We start from the raw sequence: 23,530 nt of genomic DNA on the forward strand, positions 1-23,530 counted from the left end.
GGTTTTGTTTTGTTTATACTTTTTTTTTTTTTTTTGACTTGGGTAAATACCTGGGAATGGGATTGTTTTGTCATATAATAAGTATAGCTTTATAAGAAGCATATGGTTAACTTTATAAGAAGCTACTTTTAGGGGGATGCCTTGGTGGCTCAGTTGGTTAAGCATCTATCTTCAGCTCAGGTCATGATCCTGGACCTGATCCTGGGTTTGAGCCCGTGTCAGGCTACCTGCTCAGTGGGCAGCCTGCTTCTCCCTCTCTCACTCCCCCTGCTTGTGCTCTCTTGCTTGCTCACTCTCTGTCAGATAAATAAATAAAATCTTTTAAAAAGGAACCCTGCTTTTAGGAGGCAAGTTTTAAATCAAGATACGCCTAGTAGGACTTGGACAGCATTCAGATGAAAGAGGATGGCTAGGACGCAGTGGTGCTTGCATCAGTTAGGATCCTGTTTCAGTAAATGGAACAGCGACCTTACTACCTTAGCTTAGCACAAAGAGGGCTATTTTCCCAGGTAGGAAAAAGTCCTGGGCTACTGTTGCTGCTTAGCAGTACCATCAGGCATATTTTCTTGCTTATTGCTCCTTAGTAGGTGGCTTTCATCTTCGTGTCCATCAGGAGATTCCTGCCTATCCAAATATTAGACCCTCATTCTAGGCAGGATGATGAGAAAAAGGCAAAATGCACACAAAGCTGAATTTGCCTCTTTTCATTGAGACAACAATATCTTTGTGTTTTCAATCCAACCAGGAGACTTCCACCTAGCTGTCATTGGCTAACAAGTGGGTTGCTTGACCACTTTTAGTGACAACAGAGTTGATTGAACATCCATAAACAAAATTGTTAAGGAAGAGGGGCAGAACAGGCCTTTAGGAGTATTTGCCTCAGTGCTTGGTGGCAGAGTTTAAAGCTCATTGTATTTCAAAACTTTTTTTTTTTTTAAGATTTTTTATTTATTTATTTGACAGACAGAGATCACAAGTAGGCAGAGAGGCAGGCAGAGAGAGAGGAAGGGAAGCAGGCTCCCTGTCAAGCAGAGAGCCAGATGCAGGGCTCGATCCCAGGACCCCGGGATCATGACCTGAGCTGAAGGCAGAGGCCTTAACCCACTGAGTCACCCAGGTGCCCCATGTATTTCAAAACTTTTCAGTGGTATTTGGAAGCAGGTCTGTCTTGAAAAAGGAATAACTCGAGCAAGTGTTATTGGTGATGATTTTTATGAAAGATAGGTGAGGGCACAGGGGATAGGCAGTGCAGTTCTGTTTTCTAGAATGTAGACTGAAGATATGCTGTGATAGTGGACAGAAATGTCTCGGAAGAGGAATGGGTAAACCTTTGAAGTGAATAATTGAAATGACAGATTTGTGAAATTTAGAGATGTTTAAAGAGAATAAGGAAATTGGGTGAGGATAACTATTTGGGGTAAAGTTTATTTGTACCTGTGATGTGGCCTTGTTAGTACGGTGTCCTGAAATTATCACTTGGCACTTGCTGATTCATCTGAGGTTTTTCCATATCTTATTTCTGAAGTTCTTTTGCTGTAACGTTCTCATACATTATTTCTATAAATGTACTTTATTAATAAAAAGTATGGGAAACATTTCTCTTTGGCACATTTGATACATTTCTCAAGAATACATTAACATTCTCTCCACTAGCAGTTTTTAAAGAACTTATTATAAAAATATATTTACTTTCTAAATTTCTATCATTCTCAACTTTAAAAAAATGTTATTTGAAGGCCTGAAAAGAATAAATTTCATGTTGATGTGGTAGAATAGTCCTTATGTCTTGAATTTTCTTTTGAGGGCCACATTCTTTCTGAGGAAGGCACCGTGTTCTTTAACATGCTGGAAAGATAAGATCTTTATGTAATAGCTATGTTAGGAAACCTTGTAAAAGGCTTCCATATAGCAAGAATTTTTAGAGTTGGAAGAAAATGCTAAAGATTTGCTTGGTATATTAAGTCCTTCCTTGAAGAAGGCATATCTTTGCTCTTATTCCTTCAACTAGCCAAACCCAGAGGTACCCACTGTGTTTAATTAAAAACTTTTAAGGCTTTCTACTAACAACTTTTAACCCACTTCTCACCCTTCACCCCACCTCACCCTGCTTGAAGTGATTCTTTCTTAATTCCTGACCTGAGAGGTACAAATGCTATATGATTGGGCATTACAGAAAATAGTGATAGAGGTTTGCTGGAAACATTGAAACATATTTTACAGTAGATTGTGAGCCCACTAGGTGGTGTAGTTTCGGGATCTGTATTTCAGTGGTTACTGTGGTGCTGAGGAAATCCTTTTAAATTGTATCTCCGTTTCTTTCAGAATTCTAATAGAGAGGGTTGGCTTCTGAAAAAAAAAATGCTATGTCTTTTTGAAGTTCAGAAAAACTTCGAAATAAAAATACAGCAGAATGGCTTGTGTTGAAGCAGTTTCGGGTCAATGCCAGTAAAGAGGGGTTGTGTTTTTATAGAGAAAAGGCTTAGGGAAAAGTCAAGAAATGGGTGGTGATTTGAGAGGGAAAGAAGCAGTGTATAATGTAACCAAAATGATACGTGCTAGGATCACAATTGGCACAATTTTCCCCATTTATTGCTGGTAGTGCTTAAGGATTGTCACTGCAGACTTAAGGCTTAAGCAAGGGGAGGGCAAAAAGTAGGGAAGACATGTAAGAAAGAGGAGGAGGAGAAAGGACATATGGTTTCAGGGCCAGTTCTTCATGGAGTATTGGGCAAATGTGAAAGTATAGGGAAAAAGTGATTTTAGTAGGTAAAAACACAGAAACCAACTATGGAAATAGCACTTGTCACAGGCTTTATAAGTTCATAATAGCCATTCTCTAACAAGAGACACTGGACTAAGTTTTTTCTGTATGTAGTGGTGTAACATAAGACAGTTTGTGATTTTTTTTTTCTCAGCAGTGTTTGGATTTATTTCAGGTGTACTTTAGGAACCTTAACTGTGTTTCATTTGTTGTTGTTCATCAAAGCTCCAAACTTTTCCTTATTCTTTTATTTTAATATTATGTTGCTGGAGGGGGCTTTCTGATATATATGTGGCAAGGTTTTATGTTTCTGGTTTCCTCTTTTTTTTTGATTATTTGCTATCTAGTGCCTTCATTTTTCTTAGTGTTTTGTCTCTAGGTTCTGTGCAAATAAGAATGATACACATTTTGGATGAGGGTTTGGGTTTTATAATAAGCACTGAAAAAATGGCATCTTCTAGCTTTGCAAGGGGTATTGAAAGGTTTCTTACCTTTCAGGAAGTGTTACTTTGATCTGTCAGAAGGAGAAAGTGAGCTGTTTTAAAAGACTTCCACCAGGGACGCCTGGGTGGCTCAGTGGGGTAAGCCTCTGCCTTCAGCTCAGGTCGTAATCTCAGGGTCCTGGAATGGAGCCCCACATTGGGCTCTCTGCTCAGCGGCGAGCCTGCTTCCCCTGTCTCTCTTCCTACTTGTGATCTCTCTCTCTCTGTCAAAAAAAAAAAAAGACTTCTACCAAAGGAGATTGCACAACATCTTTGATGTCTTGTTTAAGGAATTCTTTCTCAGACCTCACATAAAATCCACTTGCTATAACAACCATTTACATGTTTTACCATTGGGAAGCACTTAGGTAGCATCTGCTTGCTTGTACATGGTAGACTGTAGTACCAAATCTTTATTGTTCAGCATGTGACTCAGCATGTTAAGGGTCTGCAATGCTCAGAAGAAAAATGGTGAAGAGACTACTAGTAAGAATAAGTGCATTTCAGAAATGTGAAGGGTGTTGAGTAGCTGTGAGTTATATGCCTAGACAGCGTGGGGCCTGTGAAAGTCATCACTGTTTTTCTCACCATTTCTGCTTCTGCATATTTCTGTCTTCAGATTGAGACCAGCTGGCTACCATCCTTTCTGTAAGAGCATTTATTGTCACTTCTCTTCCTCTTTTAGAGGCTGCAAATAGTTCCAGTTCCTTTCATCTTTCCTCAGAGGTTTTAGTTTCAGCCTGTTAATCATCTTTGAGTCTCTTCTGAATCCCATCCAAGTTTTATTTTTCCTTAACATTCCTTTTCAGTTTAGAAGCACAAAACTGGACACTGTGCTCTGAGAGTTTCTGACCACTTCTGAGTACTGTGAGAGGGAGATTTCACATGTACACATGCGCCAGACTCCATTTCACATAACCTTAGATGATGTTTGCTTTCCAGAAGTCCAGTCATATGTGCTGACTGGCTGTCAGATTTTTATCTCCTATGACCTTGATCTTTCCCTCTTATGTTTATTTATAGCTTGTGCATTCATCATTTTTTATTTATGGAGTTTACTTTTCTTGGGTGGATTGCTTTGCACTGTCCTCATTGAAATTCATTGCCCTTTTTTCTAATTATTTTACCACTTAATTAATGTCATTTCCATGATTATCTTCCAGTGTGGCCAACCCAAAGGCTTCATATTTTCTGTGCCATGCAAGTCAGTGATGCAGATGTTAAAAAAAGAGAAAAAAAAAAAAAAGGAGGAGGGTGAAACAAAGTTCTAGAAACAGTGGCAGAACACAATTTTTTGGTATTCTTAAAATTTACTATGTTGACTAGCCAAACTGAATGGTAGTGGGCCATCTCTGTTTCCCTTCATTTGTACTTTCTTATACTCCTAGGATCTGTTCTCTTACCACCAGAGTTTGGTGCTTGCATCTCCACACAGCTTTGCCAAGGAACAAAGAAAGCTTTGTTAGAGCAATTCACCTTAGACACTGTTGTCAGATTTAATCTTAATCACTGCCTTGTACATACCTCACCCTGTTCATAACTTTCAGTGGCTCCCCACTGCCACTGAATTACATAAAATTCCTGATTTGGTATTCAAGGCCCATTATTTCATTTTTCATGGCCTTAGCTTCCCTTTCTGTCTGATTGCTTGTAACTATACAAAACAAAACATTTGCCTTCCCTGGATATCTTGCACACCTTCTGAGGCCTTGGTTTGTTTGCATTGTTTGCTCTGCTTAGACCACTGAAGCTTTTCCATTAATTTCTGTTTAACACCATGTAAGATCAACTCACTTTCTCCCTCTTTCTCTCTCTCTTTTTTCTCTCTCTCTGGATTTCTGGATTTCTCCAGCAAGATACCATCTTTTCCTCCCGCCTCATCTTTATACTCTTTGGGGGGTACTTTTTTTTTAGTAGTATTTACAGGTACATGGCAAATAGATGAACTATATTAGTTTGAGCACATTTTATGATATTTGATTCAAATTCTGGTATAAGCTCCCTACCTACTCGTAGCAAAGTTTGTGGATTAATAGCCAGTTTACATTTTGAGTAGCACTGGAACAGTCTGCTTTTTCTCCCTTAAAAAAGTTCCAAAAACAGTTAAAATGATTTATTATATTAGTCATTAATTAAACAAAAATTGCTAATTGCTAATTAAACATAAATTGCTTGATTGCATAATTAAATTTGTACTCTAAAAGCCCTTTTATAATTGACTTTTACTGTTTCCTAGAAACTACCCAACTCTGGCCAATATTGAAAGAAAGAAAAAGTTAAAACTTGAAAAGGAAAAGAGAGGAGCAGTTTTGACGACGACACAGTATGGGTAAGTTCCTTAAAATTGCTTTCATTCTCTATGCTTATTTCAAATGAGTATGCTTACAAATAATAAACAAGAGTATGTACCAAAATCTTAAAATTTCTATACTCCTAATTCTGAAATCTTTGCTTTTGTAACTTTTTTACTTCAAAATTTCTTTAAATTGTGTTTTTAAATAAGTAGTGCCCTATATTCAAGTGGTTTTTCAAAAAGATTTATTGTTAATAAATCTTTTGTCTTTGTCTACTAGCTAAACAGTTCTCCTTCCCAGAGACAACCCATTCTATCCTTCCAGAGATACTTCATTTGTATGTAGCACACAAGATAATAGTCTTTTTTTCTTTCCCTTTTTGACACTATTCTATACTTTTCTTTTTTTTAGCCGAATGATATATTTGGCCATATTAATAAATAACTAGCTTTTTCTTTCTTCAAGGATGTGTAGAGCCCTAAGGGGGTCCCACAGTTTTTTTTTGTTTGTTTGTTTTTTAAAGCCAATTTCCTATTGACAAATACTGAAGTTCTTACCAGTCTTTTACTAATAAAAATTTGCCATTATTGCCCTGACATACATTTTACACATACGTAAGTATTCCTTAGGATTGATTCCTAGAAGTAGATTTGCTAAGTCAAAAGATAATATGTGAATTTATTTTTATTTTTTAGTTTTTTATTTATTATTTTTTTAAGATTTATTTATTTATTAGAGAGAGGGAGAGAGAGAGCATGGCGGAGAGGAGCAAAGGGTGGGAGAGAGGAAGAGAATCCCAAGCAGACTTCCTGTTGAGTGCAGAGCCTGACATGAGGCTCGATCCCATGACCCTGAGACCATGACCTGAGCTACAGTCGAGAGACAGAAGTTTAACTGACTGAGCCAAACAGGCATTCCAGATGTATGTGTATTTGTAATATTAATGGCTAACTGCCAAATACCTATCATAGTTAACTCTCCCACCAGTTGTATATGAGACACCCTATTTTTCCCAACCCCTCACCTTCATAGAATTTTTTTCAAAACTTTTTGTTTCAATTTTTACTAAATTTAATTTTTAATATAAATAGAAGATACAGATCTCAAATGTACAACTCAAATTTATACACATACACACACCAACACACCCGTGTAATCTCCACACAGGTTAATAATATTCAAAATGTCTTCACCTCATGAATTTTTCTTAAGCTCTCCCTAGTTTATTGTGTCCCGACAAAGATGACCTCTTTTCTGATTTCTGTAATCATAGATTTGTTTTACGTGCTCTTGAAACCTTAGGTAAGTAGAATCGTAAGATATATATTCTTTGGTGTGTGATTTCTGTGGTTTGGAATTGTTTTGTGGTATTCACCCATATCGTGTGTAGCTCTAAACTGTTCATTCTTATTGTTGCGTAGCACTCATTAGTGAGAATAGCCATTCTACTGTTGGACATTTGGATTGTTTCCGGTTTGGGTTATTATGAATAAAGCTGCAATGAACATTCTTTTACATGTCTTTTGGGACATAAGTACTTGTTTTCATGCGTCATAGATATATGCTGAATCATTAGGCATCTGTATATTTAGTTTTAATAGATAAAGCCAAGCAATTTTTCTGTAATGGTTGTACCAGTTTACATTCCTACTGATTGTGCATCTAATTGTTCTGTCTTTGGTTCATTCTTGGTTACACCTTTTCCTCATGTCCTCCTATCTCTATCTTGATTTCCCTCTTGACTAATGATGTTGGACACCTTTTTATATGCTTATCAGCCATTTTGATATTTTCTTGTGAAGTGCCAGTTCAAATTTTTGACCAGTTTTAAATGGGGTTGCTTTTCTTGATTCGTAGGAGTTATTTACTTAGACACAATTCCTTTCTTGAGTAGATGTATTACAAGTATACCCTTACAACTTGTGACTTGCCTTTTTACTCTCTTACTGTCCTTTTTCCCCCAATATAGTAATAAGTATTAATTGTTTAGACATCTGGGGTCATTTGGGCTTCAGTTAGACATATCTGCTGATCTTGACAAGGCTCAGTCATGGCTGAGGGTTGGTTAGCTGATGGCTAATCTAGCCTAGCTGAAGGCTGGGATACCTACGTAGTTACCATTTCTGGTACGCTTCACTCTTTAGTGTTGATCCATCATCTGATAGCATTTTCCTTTTGCCTAAAAGACTTTCTTTGGCACTTCTTGTAGTGAGGATCTGCGGAGGTGAATTCTTTCAGCTTTGTATGTCTAAAAAGGTCTTTCTTTGCCTTTCTTTTTGAAAAATATTTTTGCTAGATATGCAGTTCCAGTTTAACAGGTTTATTTATTTATTTTATTAACATATATAATGTATTATTTCTCCCAGGGGTACAGGTCTGTGAATCATCAGGCTTAAACATTTCACAGCACTCACCGTAGCACATACCCTCCCCAACGTCCATAACCCAGCCACTCTATCCCTATCCCCTCACCCCGCAACTCTCAGTTTGTTTTGTGGGATTAAGAGTCTCTTATGGTTTGTCTCCCATCTGATCCCATCTTGTTTCATTTTTTTTCCTTCCCCATCCCCCACAACCCCCAACCTTGCCTCTCAAACTCCTCATATCAGAGAGATCATATGATAATTGTCTTTCTCTGATTGACTTATTTTGCTCAGCATGATACTGTCTAGTTCCATCTACGTTGTTGCAAATGGCAAGATTTTGTTTCTTTTGATGGCTGCATAGTATTCCATTGTGTGTGTGTGTGTGTGTGTGTGTGTGTGTGTGTGTGTGTGTCACACACACACACATATATATATACACCACATCTTCTTTATCCATTGATGGACATCTAGGTTCTTTCCATAGTTTGGCTATTAACAGGCTTTTTTGTTTAGTTTTAGTTTTTCTTTTTTCTTTTAATTTAAGGACTTTGTTCCATTGTCCTTTCATTTGCATTGTTTCCAAAGAAATCTGCGATTAATCATTATTTTCTTCCAATATATAAAATGCTTTTTTTTTGCTAGCTGCTTTTAATATTTCTTCTTTATTACTGTTTAAGCAATTAGATAATGATGTGCCTTTGTATTTTCTTCATGTTTCTTGTGCTTGGGATTTGTTGAAATTCTTGGTTTATGGGTTTATAGTTTTTGTCAGTTTTGGAAAAATTTTGAGAATCTCAATCAGGCTCCACACCCAGTGCAGAGCCCGATGTAGGGCTCAATCCCACAGCCCCAGGATCATGACCTAAGTTGAAATCAAGATTTGGAAGCTAAACTGAGCTACTTAGGTACCTCTCCAACTCATTTTAAGAGTTGGTCTTAAAAGGGGCGCCTGGGATCGAGCCCCGCATCGGGCTCTTTGCTCAGCGGGAGCCTGCTTCCTCCTCTCTCTCTGCCTGACTCTCCGCCTACTTGTGATCTTTCTCTCTGTCAAATAAATTAATAAAATCTTAAAAAAAAAAAAAAAGAGTTGGTCTTAAAATATATAGTCTTGTATATTGTACAATGTTATAATGGAGGTCTTGGACAGTATAATAAAGCAAAAAAAAAATAGGACGTATAAAATTTGAAAAGGAAGAAGTAACTGTCAGCTATTAAAAGTCGACATGATTGTGTGTGTAAGAAAAATCCAAGCAAATCTATAATTAGAATTAATAAAGTGAATTTAACAAGGGAGCTGAATACATATAAAATCAGTATTTAAAAAATCAGTTGGATTTCTATATGCTATCAATGATTAAAAATGAAAGTTTAAAAGATACTATTTATGATAGCATCAGAATATCAAATACCTAGGAAAACATCTAACAAAAGATTTGTAAGGCCTCTATATTGAAAACTATAAAATGTTGCTCAAAAATGAAGGCCTAAATAAATGGAGGATATATGTAATGTTCATGGACTAGAAGACTCTATATGTTTTTCTCTCCAAATTTATCCCAATCAAAATCCCAGAAAGTTTTGTTTTGCTTTGTAGCACGGTAGAAGGGGAGGTTAGTATTGGTAAGATTTAAGACTTACATGAAAACCCAGAGGATCCAGACAGCTAAGAAAGAGATGAAGGTAGTATGGCATTGTCCAAGGATAGGTAAACAGAACAGAATACAGTCCACAATAGAGCCTCTGGTAAATAGTCTCCTGATTTATGGCTGGTGGCAATATGGTGCATTGGAGAAAGGTAGCGTTTTCAACCCTTTCCTTTTAAATTTCATATCTATGTATTTAAAATATATATATTTTCTCTGAGAAAATATATATAGAGAGAAAATATATAGAGAAAATATATATTAGAGAAAAAATATATATTTTCTTAGAGAATATGTAATTGGTCTTATTTTTTTTTTATTTTATTTATTCATTTGACAGAGATCACAAGTAGGCAGAGAGGCAGGCAGAGAGCGAGAGGAGGAAGCAGGAACAGAGACCCTCATTCAGGGCTCGATCCCAGGACCCTGGGATTATGACCTGAGCCGAAGGCAGAGACTTTTAACCTACTGAGCCACCCAGGCACCCCTGGTCTTATTTTTTATTATCTAGGCCAACAGTCTTTATCTTTTAATTACATTTAAAATAATTACTGGGCGCCTGGGTGGCTCTGGGTTTAGCCGCTGCCTTTGGCTCGGGTCATGATCTCAGGGTCCTGGGATTGAGTCCCGCAGCAGGTCTCTGCTCAGCAGGGAGCCTGTTTCCCTCTCTCTCTCTGCCTGCCTCTCCATCTACTTGTGATCTCTCTCTGTCAAATAAATAAATAAAATCTTTAAGAAAAATAAAATAAAATAATTACTAATACAGTTGGGTTTCAGTCTACCATTGTCTTATTTTTTAAAAAATATGTACTATTTTTTTCTTTATTTCCTTCCTTTGTTTTTTGTTGTTGTTTTAAGTAAGCTCCATGCCCAGCCCCAAGAAGGGGCTTGAACTCATGACCCTAAGATCAAGACTTGGAAACTTAACCAACTGAGCCAATCAGAGACCCCCTTCCCTCTTGCCTTCTTTTGGATTAATTGAATATTTTTAAAATATTTTACTTCTCCTCTATTAGCTTTTTAGTTATAATTATTCCTTATTTCTCTACTTCATGTGTATCTACATATTTATTTACATTATACTTTTTGTAAGTATTTTTAAGTGCTGATTAAATAAACTTTTCCTTTTAAATGATTGTCAATCAACAGTGTAAAGGAACTACTCCCTAAAGGTAGGGTAGTGCAAATACCAGATATACCACTTTCAATGAAGTCTTATTGACCAATCAGGTAAAGGTCTTTCTAGGGGCACCTGGCTGGCTTAGTTGGTAGAACATGAGATTTGATCTTAGAGTGAGTATCTAGTCCCATGTTGACTGTAGAAATTACTTTAAAAGAAGGGCGCCTGAGTGGCTCAGTGGGTTAAAGCCTCTGCCTTCGGCTCAGGTCATGGTCTCAGGGTCCTGGGATTGAGCCCCACATCAGGCTCCCTGCTCAGTGGGGAGCCTGCTTTCCCCCCTCTCTCTGCCTGTCTCTCTGTCTACTTGTGATCTCTTTCTCTGTCAAATAAATACATAAAATATTTTTTTAAAAAAATTACTTAAAAAAAAAAAAAAAAACCTTAGAGCACCTGGGTGGCTCAGTTGGTTAAGCATCAGCCTTTGGCTCAGGTCATGATCCTAGGGTCCTGGGATTGAGTCCCACATTGGACTCCCTGCTCAGCAGGGAGTCAATTTATTCCTCTCCCTCTGCCCCTCCTCTCCATTTGTTCTGTTCTGTCTCTCTCTCAAATAAATAAAATCTTTAAGAAAAGTAAAATCTTAAAAAAAATCATTCTTACTAATGTGAATATTTTAAGATGATCATTTAAAAGCCATCTGTGGTCAGGTGCTATAGGAGCAGGATACAGGGAAGGCATTTGTGAATGGGAACCTAAGGAAAGTGCCATCTCTTCATTATCTTCATGGGGCCAGTGGGCCAGAGGCAGAAACTACCTGTTTTACCTGTGATGACACTGTTGAGGCCTGACTTCTGTGCTTGCATATTGGAAATTGGTCCATGGTTTTCTGCAAAATTTGGAGTTTATACATGATTTTTGGAATGAGACTGTGTAAGGATTATGGTGACCCTAAAAAAATTAAGAATCTTTGGATTGCAGAAATATTAACCAAATATGTTAGTTTAGAAAATTATTTAGAAATTGTTGTGATAATAACTACCATTTATTAAGAGCTCAGTGTGGCACTTTATTATTAGTTCTATGTCTCTTTGATTCCCTTCTACAAATGGGGGAGTAAACAAATGCAGGGATATTAATATTGTCCAAGAGGCACAGTTAGTAGGTGGCAAATTGGGATTTGAATCCAGATTCCTAATTTCTGTATTCCTAACTGCAGCCTGCATTATTAATGAAAAAAAAAAAAAGAATTCTGCCAATAAATGATAAATTAGAAAAATCATGTATTTTTGTGAAAACTCAGTCCTACTAAAGGATAACTTGTATTGTTGTCTATTGAAAACGTACAGTGAACCTTTTTTTGAAAATTTTTTCCTACACAGTTTACCTTGGAATATGCTCAGGCAAGCATTTGTTTTCCTTCTAAGAGGGGTAATTATAGTTGTTGAGAGGGCACTTGATTTGAAGTAGCTGTGAAATTGTGCTCAGTTTATGATCTTTAAGTTTATCCTCTAAAGAGAAGAGAATAGTAATCTGTCTAACCTACTTTCAAAGAGTTGTCATGAAGATCAAACAAGGCAGCATATTTGTAAATGTGTCAGAAACTTTTAAGACTCCTGGAGAATGAATAGACAAGAGTTACCACTCTTTCAAATCTAAGAAATACTTTCATGTACAATCAAAATGAAAGAATTTTGCCAGTTAAATTGACCTGCTGTTGATCATACAACATAGACCATTTTCAGAGGGGTTAGAATATGGGAGGACATACGCATCTCAGAATTGATAAAGGATAGTATATTGTGGTATGTTATTTTAGAGGTCTGCCATAAAATTCCTTGTCTTTGGAAGCTGTTGAGTTTATTTATTTTGATTTCTTTAATGTACTAGGCTACAAATAATTGATAAGGCAGCTAAGTTTCTTTTGCATTCAGTACTCTCCTTTAGATTTCTCTTGAGAGGTCAGTGCCTTTTATATATAGAATTGCATTTTTCTCACTCCAGCAAGATGAAGGGGATGTCCAGACATTCACAGATGGCAAAGATTAGAAGTCCTCACAGGCATCACAAATGGAAAAATGACCGCGTTGGACAGAAAGCAGCCGTTGGATCTGGCAGTTGCTTGGGTGATGCGAAGCCTGAAGATCCACCTGAAGCAAATTCAGACCCTCTGGGTGTTTTGGTAAACACGGATTCTGGTAAGCTGAAAGGAAAGTAGTGTGTTTATAAGTGTATAGACCGTGATGCTGAAGTTGATGCTTCACGGCATTGTTTGTGGAGAATTTAATGGCAAATATGTTAAAAAAAAAAAAAAAAAAAAAGACTGATGCTTTTGTTTTTGTTTGTAGTAGGAGTGTCTTGTTAAAACCCTCATTTCTGAATCTTGGGGAGTAGGTGCATGAGGCAGGCAGGATGTAGAAGAAAGATGATATTTATTGGATAATTTTCATAGTATTGTGTAATCTTTGAAATGTTCTTAAGATTGTTCTGTATGGGGGCGCATGGGTGACTCAGTCGGTTAAGTGTCCAACTCTTGATTTTTGGCTCAGGTCATGATCTCAAGGTCATCAGATGGAGCCCCATGTCAGGGTTAGTGCTCAGAGGGGACTGTGCTTGGGATTTTCTCTCTCTCCCTCTGGCTCCCCCCAAGCCCCTGCACCATGCTCTCACTCTCCAAAATAAATCTTTGGGGAAAAAAAATTGTTTTGAATGTTTTGATGCTGTAGATTCAGAGTTGCTTAATTATCTTAATTTTTCCCCACCTACGAGGTGGCTAATTTCAGTGGAAGCCAGTACTGTTTATGCTGCTGAGCATGAATATGATCTCCTTGAGTAAATAATATTATTTCATTGTTTTTGATACTATTCTTCCTTAGCGTGTAGAGTATCTTTATATTAGCTTTGAATTCCCTTACTCTTGCTTAATAAATTGAGAAATTAAAGGACCAGAATGCTGCTAACCACACAGAGATATCATTCAGCCTCTGAGGCTCCATTTTCCCTTCTAAAAAATGAAAATATAGGGGCGCCTGGGTGGCTCAGTGGGTTAAGGCTCCTGCCTTCGGCTCAGGTCATGATCTCAGGGTCCTGGGATCAAGCCCCACATTGGGCTTTTTGCTCAGCGGGGAGCTTGCTTCCCCCTTTCTCTCTGCCTGCATCTTTGCCTACTTGTGATCTCTATCTGTCAAATAAATAAATAAAATCTTTAAAAAAATAAAGTAAAATAAAATAAAAAATGAAAATGTAAATGTAAATATTTCTACCACCTTTCCTTCCAATATCATCATGAAGCTTTATCTTATTATATGTATTTTCTCTTCTGCAAAGGAGTAGTATTAGTGAGGGGACTGATACTAGCAGGCACTGTTTAACTCGGAAAACAATGGCTTCTGTGATAAACACATGGCAAATATTTAAACTTGTGGTTGGCAAGAAATGGAATAACTAATTCAATGACTGAATTAGGATGGAAAGGATCTTAGCATAGGGAGTGTTGGGCTAAGAATAATATATAATTTAGTTAGAATAATAATAATTATTTTAACACCAGCTAACACTGAGTAAGGTACTTACAGTGCTCTACGTGCTTTATACTTGTTAACTCTTTTCCTTTTACAATGCATATGTACTGTTGCTACTTGCATTTTAGAACTGAGGAACACAGGTAGGTAATTTACCTTAGCCCAGCTGTTCATTGGCAACAGTGCCAGAGTTTGAATTTAAGAGTCTGATTCCATTAGACATTGTGCTTCTTTTAAATGTGAAATCTGAATTTATCTTAAAAAAAAAAAAATAGTGTATGAGCCTAGGATAGTTGTGATGTGGGAGAGAGTTTAGAAAAGGCCTCTTTGTATCCTTGCTGATAGCAGGGAAAAGGCAGATGACATTTGGGGCCAGAGCTGAGTTTACTCTTGGGCACTGATTTCTTTCCTTCAGAAGGTGTTAGAACCCACACACTTCTTCAGATTTATAGTGTGTGACCTTGATGATAAAAACCATCTGTATCCAAATACAAGCTTTCATGTCATCAAAATACTTGAAACACAATACAAAGACTACTGTTAAAATTAGTAAGTTACTAATCTGAAAATTATGTAATTCTTCATGCAATTCTCTAAATGAACATTTAAGGGACTCTGTAATGTTGAATAGTCTTTATTCTGTTAGCTTTGGTAGATGGGTAATTGTTACCTTTCTCTCTTTTAATCTCTATACCTAACATGGGCCTTGAACTAATGACCCTGAGATTGAGAGTTGCATGCTCTATGGACTGAGCCAGCCAGGCCCCCTCTGTTTTCCCATTTTTTATTTTTATTTTTTAAAATATTTTATTTATTTTGGGTGAGCATGGTGATGGTATTAAGGAGGGCACGGATTGCATGGAGCACTGGGTGTTATATTCAAACAATCATGGAACACTGCATCAAAAACTAATCTTGTACTGTATGGTGACTAACATAACACACCAAAAAAAGGATTTTTTTTATTTATTTAAGAGAGAGAGGGAGAGCACAGAGAGAGGGAGTGAGAGGGAGAAGCAGAGAGCCTGATGTGGGGCTCCATCCCAGGACCCTGAGATATGACCTCAGCCAAAGGCAGATGGTTAACTGACTGAACCACCCAGGTGCTCCTGTTTTCTCATTTTTAAAGAAGTATTTCAGTATATGGTAATCTGGTGAAATACCAGCATAAAGATCATTATGTATTTTGCTCTACTTAAGCCTGTATCTAGGTCTTTAGGAGATGCTTTCGATGTGAGAGATAATAGTATCTTTTATTGTCATGGTAGAAAGTGTTTAGTCAGATTCTTTTGTGTCCAAGCAGTTGTATGAGAGACCTCAAGTAATTTTGTTTTGGTGTAAATGTGTAAGCCTTTACCAGTACTGAGGGTCAAAGATAGGAATGCACCTATATTGAGGGTCAAAGATGATTATGTAAGAAAATATAAAAATCTTACAAGTAAGTTATAAATTCATAATATTATTCTTTAAGGAAATAAAAAAAACAATGATTAAGTTAGGATAACTTAATTTTGTAGGAAAGATTTTAAGTTTATATTATCCTTTATTTGGGATTTCTTCTGGATTATTTACATTTTCCAAATCAACGTTTAGACCATTGGTTCTTCAACTTTTCACTCCAGGTATAGCTACAAAAATCTGTGTGTACCATTTTTTTCTCATGCCTGAATATTCTCAGCATGTCTGCTCTCTTCATCTCTCACTCTTACACTTGTTTGGAGGCAGCTTCCTTCTCCCTGGGCCAGGGTGAGCCAACATTAAGATCAGTTGTGCTCATTATTCAGGTTTTTATTGGTGGGGCACCACTGAAATGATGTGGCCCTGTTTGTGCTCTCGGGTGGTAGTTAGTACTTTTTATCACTAATTTCACTTGTAAAATGAAGATCTCCTGATATCTTACATTTTTTTCCTTTTTTTTTTTTGGCTCAGAACCTTATCTAGATAACAGCATTCACATTTTATTTTATTTGTTTATTTTTAATTTTTAAAAAAGATTTTATTATTTGACAGAGAGAGAGAGAGTGCAGGTAGGCAGAGCAGCAGGCAGAGGTGGAGGGAGAAGCAGGCTCCCCGCTGAGCAGGGAGCCCAACATGGAGCCTGATCCCAGGACCCTCGGATCATGACCCAAGCGAGCATCACATTTTAAACAAGACAGCAGTTCTTGAGGATCTTTGCAGACTTCAGATCATGCTTAGAAAATCAGTATTTTTTGTGCTGGTTGGTAGTATGTGAACTCTCATTACTAGTGCAGGTGCTTTAAACTGGGGATTGATAGTGTTTCAAAGGGAAAGCCTGTCATTTGGAGTCTCCCAATTTATCAGTTTTAAATATGGCCTGTTTTCACCAGATGACCTCAATGGTGCTGTATTTTTTTTTTTTTTTTCTTTTTTAGTTCCTTGTGTGTTCTGCTAACTAGTTTCCTCAAGGTGTTATTGTTTTAAATCTTTTTTTTGCTATTTCAATAGTTAGGACCACATTTATTTTGTGGCCGTTGTTTAAATGCATATACAACATGTTTTATGACTTTCTTGACCTGTGGTTTTAATAAGTGTTGTCTGAGCTAGAGGGAGAAGAGCTGGTCAGTAATGGGCTTCAAGTGTCACTGACCGAAGTGCCTCAGCACCCACAAAATGAAAAAGACGCAATTTGTTAGTCGTTCGTTACAGTGTAAATATAGCTGTTGTCATAGAACACTGGGGGATATTAAGCTAGGTGGGCTTCTGGTGTTTAAAAGGTAAATGTTAAAATAAGAACATAAGCTAGCATATCAGCTGTTAAGAATGCTCATTGTTAATGTTTGTTTTTGAGAGTTGGACACCATTAAAGCAAGGTTTCCATTTTTTCTGGTGACTTTTTCTGCAGAATTGCATTTTCTTTAAGGTACTTAATCTGTCTATAAATCTTCTTGCGGCTAGAGCATGTAATTGTGTTTCGCTTCTTAAAGGCAATAGAAAATAGTAAGGGGATGAACGGGGAAAGACAAGTAAAGAAATAAGATGTAGGAAGAACCCAGATGAGAGCTTTTACCACTAGTGTTTATACTTACCAAGACTTACAAAGGGAGGGTTTTGGTTTTCCTTTTTTCATTTTAATAGGGATTTACTTGAGGCCCTATATTCTGCTTGTCCATCATTGTAATTCAGAGAAATTTCTCCCTGACTTCAAGAAATTTATAGTCTGGTGATAAATTTTAGATTTATATGTATATATTTGGTCAGAGGGCACATGATATCTGTGTATGAGAGAGAGGTGAGATTTACTTTAGGAGAAGTGTTGCTAGGTATTTTATAATCATTCTAAAGTTTGATTTTATCGTCTTCATTGCTCCTGTCTTTTTACTGGCATGTTTTAGTTTAGAGAGGTGTTTTGGCTGTTTTTGTTAAAAAGTGAGTGAATTTTCTTCAGTATTATTTTGTTAGTCAGTACAGTGCCTTCAACATAATCTTTCCAACTGCTGACAATGCCTATATTCGAACTGCTAGTAGATCCAAGGGACTATGGGAACAGCCCCCCACCCCCTTTTCAGATGAAACGTCACTATAGGGGATGTTTTGATAGGACCAAAAGGATGATACCTCTTTTCAAAATGTTATTGTGTGTCATGGATTCCTGAAACATAACTGAGGGAGAACGACCTAGGGGAGTACTTGTTCATTTTGTGAACTCCTAACTCTTACCCAGGAGGAGACATTCCAGTACAGTGAACTTTGTGACAGTCCTGGTAGTGAATACACCAAGCATCCATATTGTGGTTTTACCATTTTCCAGTTGAAGAAACCAGAGCCTTTTGGAGAAATGATTGATTGTAGAGCTGGGACAGAGAAAATGCAAAGTGAACCTAGAGGATCTTAGTAGTGCCAGAGGGTTAGAAAGTGCTCAGAAAACAATCGGGATTGTGGGCATGTCAGAAAGATATAGGGACCAACTGGAAAGTGCTCTGAATAGCCTAAGTTGGAACAACTTGAGCCACAAAGAAAATAATAATAGATTATAACCCAAAGAATTTAATAAATACCCATGAGTCCATATTGATGTGAATAAGAAATGGGGAAGGAGGGACAGATCTTTCAGAAAAATTCTAATTAATAAATGTAAAAAAAAATGAAGGAATTAAAAGTCACCATTAAAACACCACAGTAATAGTTGTTTCAGGCAAGACCCACTGATGAATGGTAAAATTAGTGGCAAAACTTTAAAACGTGGTATTTATGTAGTTTCAAAATATTGCTCACTAAATATTAGTTACTGTGGTGTTTTTTTGTTGTTGTTGTTTTGTTTTGTTTTTAATTTTTTTAAAGACTTATTTATTTGATAGAGCACAAACAGGGGAGTGGCAGGCGGGGTGGGGGAGAGGAAGAAGCAGGCTCCCCTTGGAGCAGAGAGCCCGACATGGGGCTCGATCCCAGGACTCTGGGATCATGACCGGAGCTGAAGGCAGATGCTTAACAACTGAGCCACCCAGGTGCCCCTACTGTGGTGGTTTTAACATGTCTAAATTTCTTTAATATTCATTACTCTAAGAGAGGGGAGCTTAATTCCCTTCCCCTTGAATGTGGGCTAGACTTAATCATTTTTTTTTTAAATGAAAGAGAAAAATCGTAACTTAATAACAAAGAAAACAGGCAGACCACCAAGAGCTCAAGATTAACATCACTCGTAATAAGTCATGTTGATGTGATGGACTCCTGGTATGAGATGATAGGAAGGACACTACCTAAAATCCGTAGCCTCTGTGCAATCATCAAAAAACCTCAGATGGACCCTAGCTAAGAGCCATTCTTCAATAACCAGTAGTCTTCAAAAGTGTCAAGTTCGTTAAAGACAAGGAAATACTGACAGATTGTCACAGATTTAGAGGAGACACAGATAAGGGGTCATGATGATTAATTATATAATATGATATGATGGATTGAATCCTGAAGCAAGAAAAGGGTATTAGTGGAAAAACTAGTGAAATCGCAGTATAGTCTGTAGTTTCAGTAGTGTTCTACCAGCGTTAATTTGGTAGCTATGATAATGTGCCAAGAGTATGTAAGGGAGGGGAAGCTATATAGTAGGGTATATGGAAGTTCTCTATACTATCTCTGCAACATTCGTGTAAATCTAAAATTGTTTCAAATATAAAGTCTTTTTAAAAAAGGGAAGGCAGGAAAAGGGGCGATATGTAGGCCTATTAATGCCTTGCCCCCCGCTTCTTGAACTGAATTGTGAGGAAACACTTTTCCTGGAAGAGAGTGATTCCTCCAGGGTTTATTTTCCTATGTTTTTCTATTACATTTTTTTTTTTAAGTTTCTCCTTTATTTTTTTTTTCTATTATATTCTGACTATAAAAACAAAAAACTGGAGAACATTTTAAAAAAATCTACTATCTTACAAAGATAGCCACTGCTCACATTTTGTTTTATATCCTTTTAATATTTTTTATATCACTTGTGTATGATTTTTAAAAATAAAAATGGAATCATGTTATTAATGAAAAGAAAGAAAGGAAGAAAATGGGTTTTGAATCCAGACAGAATTAGGTTTGTGTTGTGGCTCCACCTTTTCGTAGCCCTGTCGTCCTGTGCCAGTTAGACTTTTTTGAATACGTCTTTTCTATGTCTTTACTCATTCCCGCAAGTTTGTTCTTCAAATATTTGTTCAGTGCTTAACATACTGTTCTAGGCTCTGAAGATATAGTACTGAACAAAGCCAAACCCTTTCCCTCCTGTAGCTCGTACTTGTTCACATCTAAGTACAACAGATAGTTGTTTAGAGTTTGCTATAACAGGGAACAGAGAAATGGAACCACAGCTGGAAGAAGACATTTGTTAGCATTATTACTGACCCTAGGACATTTTGGGATAAAGTAAAAGGACCTTAAGTATCTGTGGAGCTCTTCCAGCCCATAAGTTAAGAACTGGGATTTGGGACAAACTGTAAGAGACTCTGAATCTCACAAAACAAACTGAGGGTTGCTGAGGGGAGGGGGTTAGGGAGAGGGTGGTTGGATTATGGACATTGGGGAGGGTATGGGCTATGGTGAGCACTGGGAAGTGTGTAAACCTGGCGATTGGCGATTCACAGACCTGTACCCTTGGGGCTAATAATACATTATATGTTAATTAAAAAAATAAATTAAAAAAAAAAAAAGAAATGGGATTTGGAGCCATAATTTTGCTATAACAGGGAACAGAGAAATGGAACTGTAGATGGAAGAAAGGGCATTTATTAGCATTATTATTAATCATAGAGACATTTTGGTAGGATGGCTTCATTTTAATAAAGAGGTTTTATGTATCTATAGGAGAGATTCTAGTCCATTAGTTAAGAATTGGGATTTGGAGTCAGATAGCCCAGATTTAACTTTGATCCAACTGTTGTATAATTTTGTTACCTGAAGGAAAAGTTACTCAGATTCTCTGAATTTTGGTTTTCTCATCTGTAATTAATAGTGAAAATTATAACCTCCTAAGGATTAATACAAGCTCATACTTTTAAAGAGCGTTATAGTCAACTGTATTGTGCTTTTTAGTATCTCTCTTGGGGTCTTAGATGAAAATAATAGTTGGGCTTATTATCTTACAGTGAGTTGAATAGTCTCTATATTAATATTGTTATAGATTTGTTTAGTCCACTAATAATTTGTATGTAGAACTGCATTATTTTTCTTTCCCCTTATTAATTCAGGAGGAAAGATCATAAGCTTAAAATGACAAGCAGCAGTTTTCAGAAGGCATGGCGCAGGGTAATATGGATGGGTGGAGGGAGGAGAGGGGATTTAATTTCATCCATCAGTAGGTTGTAGTTCCTTATTCACATAGAAGAAGTATGCCCCCATTCCTACTGACCTGTTTGTTTTCCTCTAGACTGACTTGGTGAATACTAAATGCTGCCTTGAAATGTTTCATATTGGATGTGGGTTGAGCTGGTACATTACATAGACAGGTTACTTCCTGTCTTCATTCTTCAGTCAGGCTTTTTATTTTTTATTGGTTGTTTAGACTAGATTTAATACATTTTTAGAGCTGCCAAAAACAAATGTAATAAATGGTGGCCTGAGGCTACAACTAGGCTCACTGGGCTATGATCAAACTCTGCCTTTGGCAGGCTCTTTGATACTTGCTAAATTCTCTGGCTTGGCTTGTTTACTTAAATTCTTAGAAGTTCTAAATATAAACTTTGGGTGAATTCATTGCAGTATACCTCTTTGAGTAAGCCTTTATATATGGAATGGTTTAAATATTATTTATGCTCTGAAAACTAGTCTTAAAAACAAAAAAGGTAGGGTGCCCGGGTGGCTCAGTCAGCTAAGTGTCTACCTTTGGCTCAGGTCATGATCCCAGGGGCCTGGGATGGAGTCCCATGTCAGCTTCCCTGCTCCACAGAGAGTCTGCTTCTCCCTCTGGCCCTCCTCCCATTTGTTCTTCCAATCTTTCTCTCTTTTTCTTTCAAATAAAATAAAATAAAAACCAAAAAGGTACTTATATTATTTATTCCTAAATCTAATTTTTATAGCCAGTCATTCTAATCCAGTGAAATTAAATGAATTTCTGGCCTTGGCCTTCCTACTACTTTAATAAAATTAATTAATAGCACAATAGCCTAAATAAAATAAAATTAATTAGTAGCAAAAACTGATAATTAATTTAGAGAAGACCCAAATTTCATAACCTGTGAATCATGGTAAGTAACTTAGCTGTGCTATAGCTGCCACTGGCCTTCTGTCTTCTCTTTGGGGCAAGTAGCTTCTCTGACCACGATGGTTTAAACCAAGGGAAAATGTCCAGGTTTCCTGAATTTTGTTTTGGGGGAAGGTTAAGGAAATGATCAGAAATGACTTTCTTTTCACTAATGTATGAACCAGTGGGGAGTCTGTCCGCTTTCTTTGCTCTGGTGGTACATGTGTTTGGTATACTGTTTTACTTCTTTCCCATTCTGTTTCAGAGTCTGATAAAGAGGAGAAACCGCAAAGCACTGTTATACCCAAGGAAGTGACACCAGCCCTGTGCTCACTCATGAGCAGCTATGGCAATCTCTCAGGGTCAGACAGTGAGCCAGAAGGTAAGTCATGGGCTCAGTTGTTACAGGTGGGTTTGTTTTGTTTTGTTGCTTTTTGAATTTGGTGTATACTCTGCGCCAGTAGCATCCTTTCAGGTGTGTCTTTCTGAGGACAAGATGTTTTAAGCATATTCTTTATTTCATCTTCACATTTTTCATTTGGTGTTAGCATGGGATAAAGGAAAACTTGAGAAATGAGGAAATGTATTGCTAGTCTGGGAGAAAAAGGCAAAAATAATATGACAGGATAGGAAGGGGAAGAAATAATGTTTCACTAATGGAGTCAAAGAAAATTCTAAAAGATACAGCAAAGAAAGTTAATTTCCTCTGTTTACTCTCAAGAGCCCTTGTCTTAACATATTTAGAGCACCTTTGGTCGGTGAAAAGAGGTCCTTTGTAAAAAAGTGAATGACAGAATTCCTTACATGTATGTAGAGCATTTTTTTATGGAGCACATTTACATAAATTACCTCATTTGGAGAACATAGTAACTCTATTCTTGTGTCAAATTAGCCTGTGTGTTTTAAAGACTGGATGAAACGGAATCCTTTCAAGGTTCTTTCTAAGTAATTGGTGATGTACAGTACAGGATATATGTCTAACCTTTAGAAATGACAACAAACCAGCTTAATCTAGCATCTTTTCTTAGAATTACTTCAAAGTTGTATGTTGTTGATTTGTTGTAGCATGGCAATTCTAAACCCACGGTTCATATAAATAATCAGCATATGTTTAGTGAATAAGTCTTGCCCTTCTGTTGTGGAAACTTGGCTTTGCACAGTAAGTTTATTTGGGCTTTACCACCTATGAGAGAATTCACGTGTCTGTCTCTGCACTAGATGTGTATTGAAGATAAAGAATACAGGGTCTACAGGTGAGTGTGTAGAAGGAAGGGAAGATTTTAGTGTAATTGGATGACGATGGTGGCACTTTTAATGTTAATTAAGCTAGAGATAATCACTGTATAGTTGGAAGATGTTGAAGGAGAACAAGTTGGCATTTACTGTGAAGGATAATGTTTAGATATATCTGTAACATAGGGATTTTTTTCTTCTTTTTTAATGGACCATGGTTTACTATGGTAGCTGTTTAAAAGCTACTTGAATTTTAAATATAAACTACTTTGGTTTTATCAGGTATTTCTTAACAGATGGTTGCCTCTTCTTGTTTTTATTTTGATTTTAAGTATAACAGTATTTATTTCTTTACTCTTGTTTCCAGTACACTGATAGAAGATGGAGTTATTCTTTAAACACATATTACATTTCCTGCTTATCGTGTGTTTTTATGACAGGTGATAGCAA

General features: G+C 36.9%; 1 protein-coding gene across 1 annotated transcript in view; it reads left to right on the plus strand.

The window, feature by feature from the left end:
* The window catches only part of NUFIP1 (nuclear FMR1 interacting protein 1), a 45,060-nt gene that overhangs the window by 13,030 nt on the left and 8,500 nt on the right, over window positions 1-23,530 (plus strand). The window contains exons 6-8 of the mRNA XM_082700645.1: window positions 5,480-5,572; window positions 12,668-12,861; window positions 22,113-22,229. Of these exons, the coding sequence (XP_082556771.1) occupies window positions 5,480-5,572; window positions 12,668-12,861; window positions 22,113-22,229 (404 nt within the window). The remainder of the gene's footprint in view (window positions 1-5,479; window positions 5,573-12,667; window positions 12,862-22,112; window positions 22,230-23,530) is intronic.

Source organism: Mustela nivalis (assembly GCF_964662115.1).
Source record: "Mustela nivalis genome assembly, chromosome: 15".
NCBI classification, from domain to species: Eukaryota; Metazoa; Chordata; class Mammalia; order Carnivora; family Mustelidae; genus Mustela; species Mustela nivalis.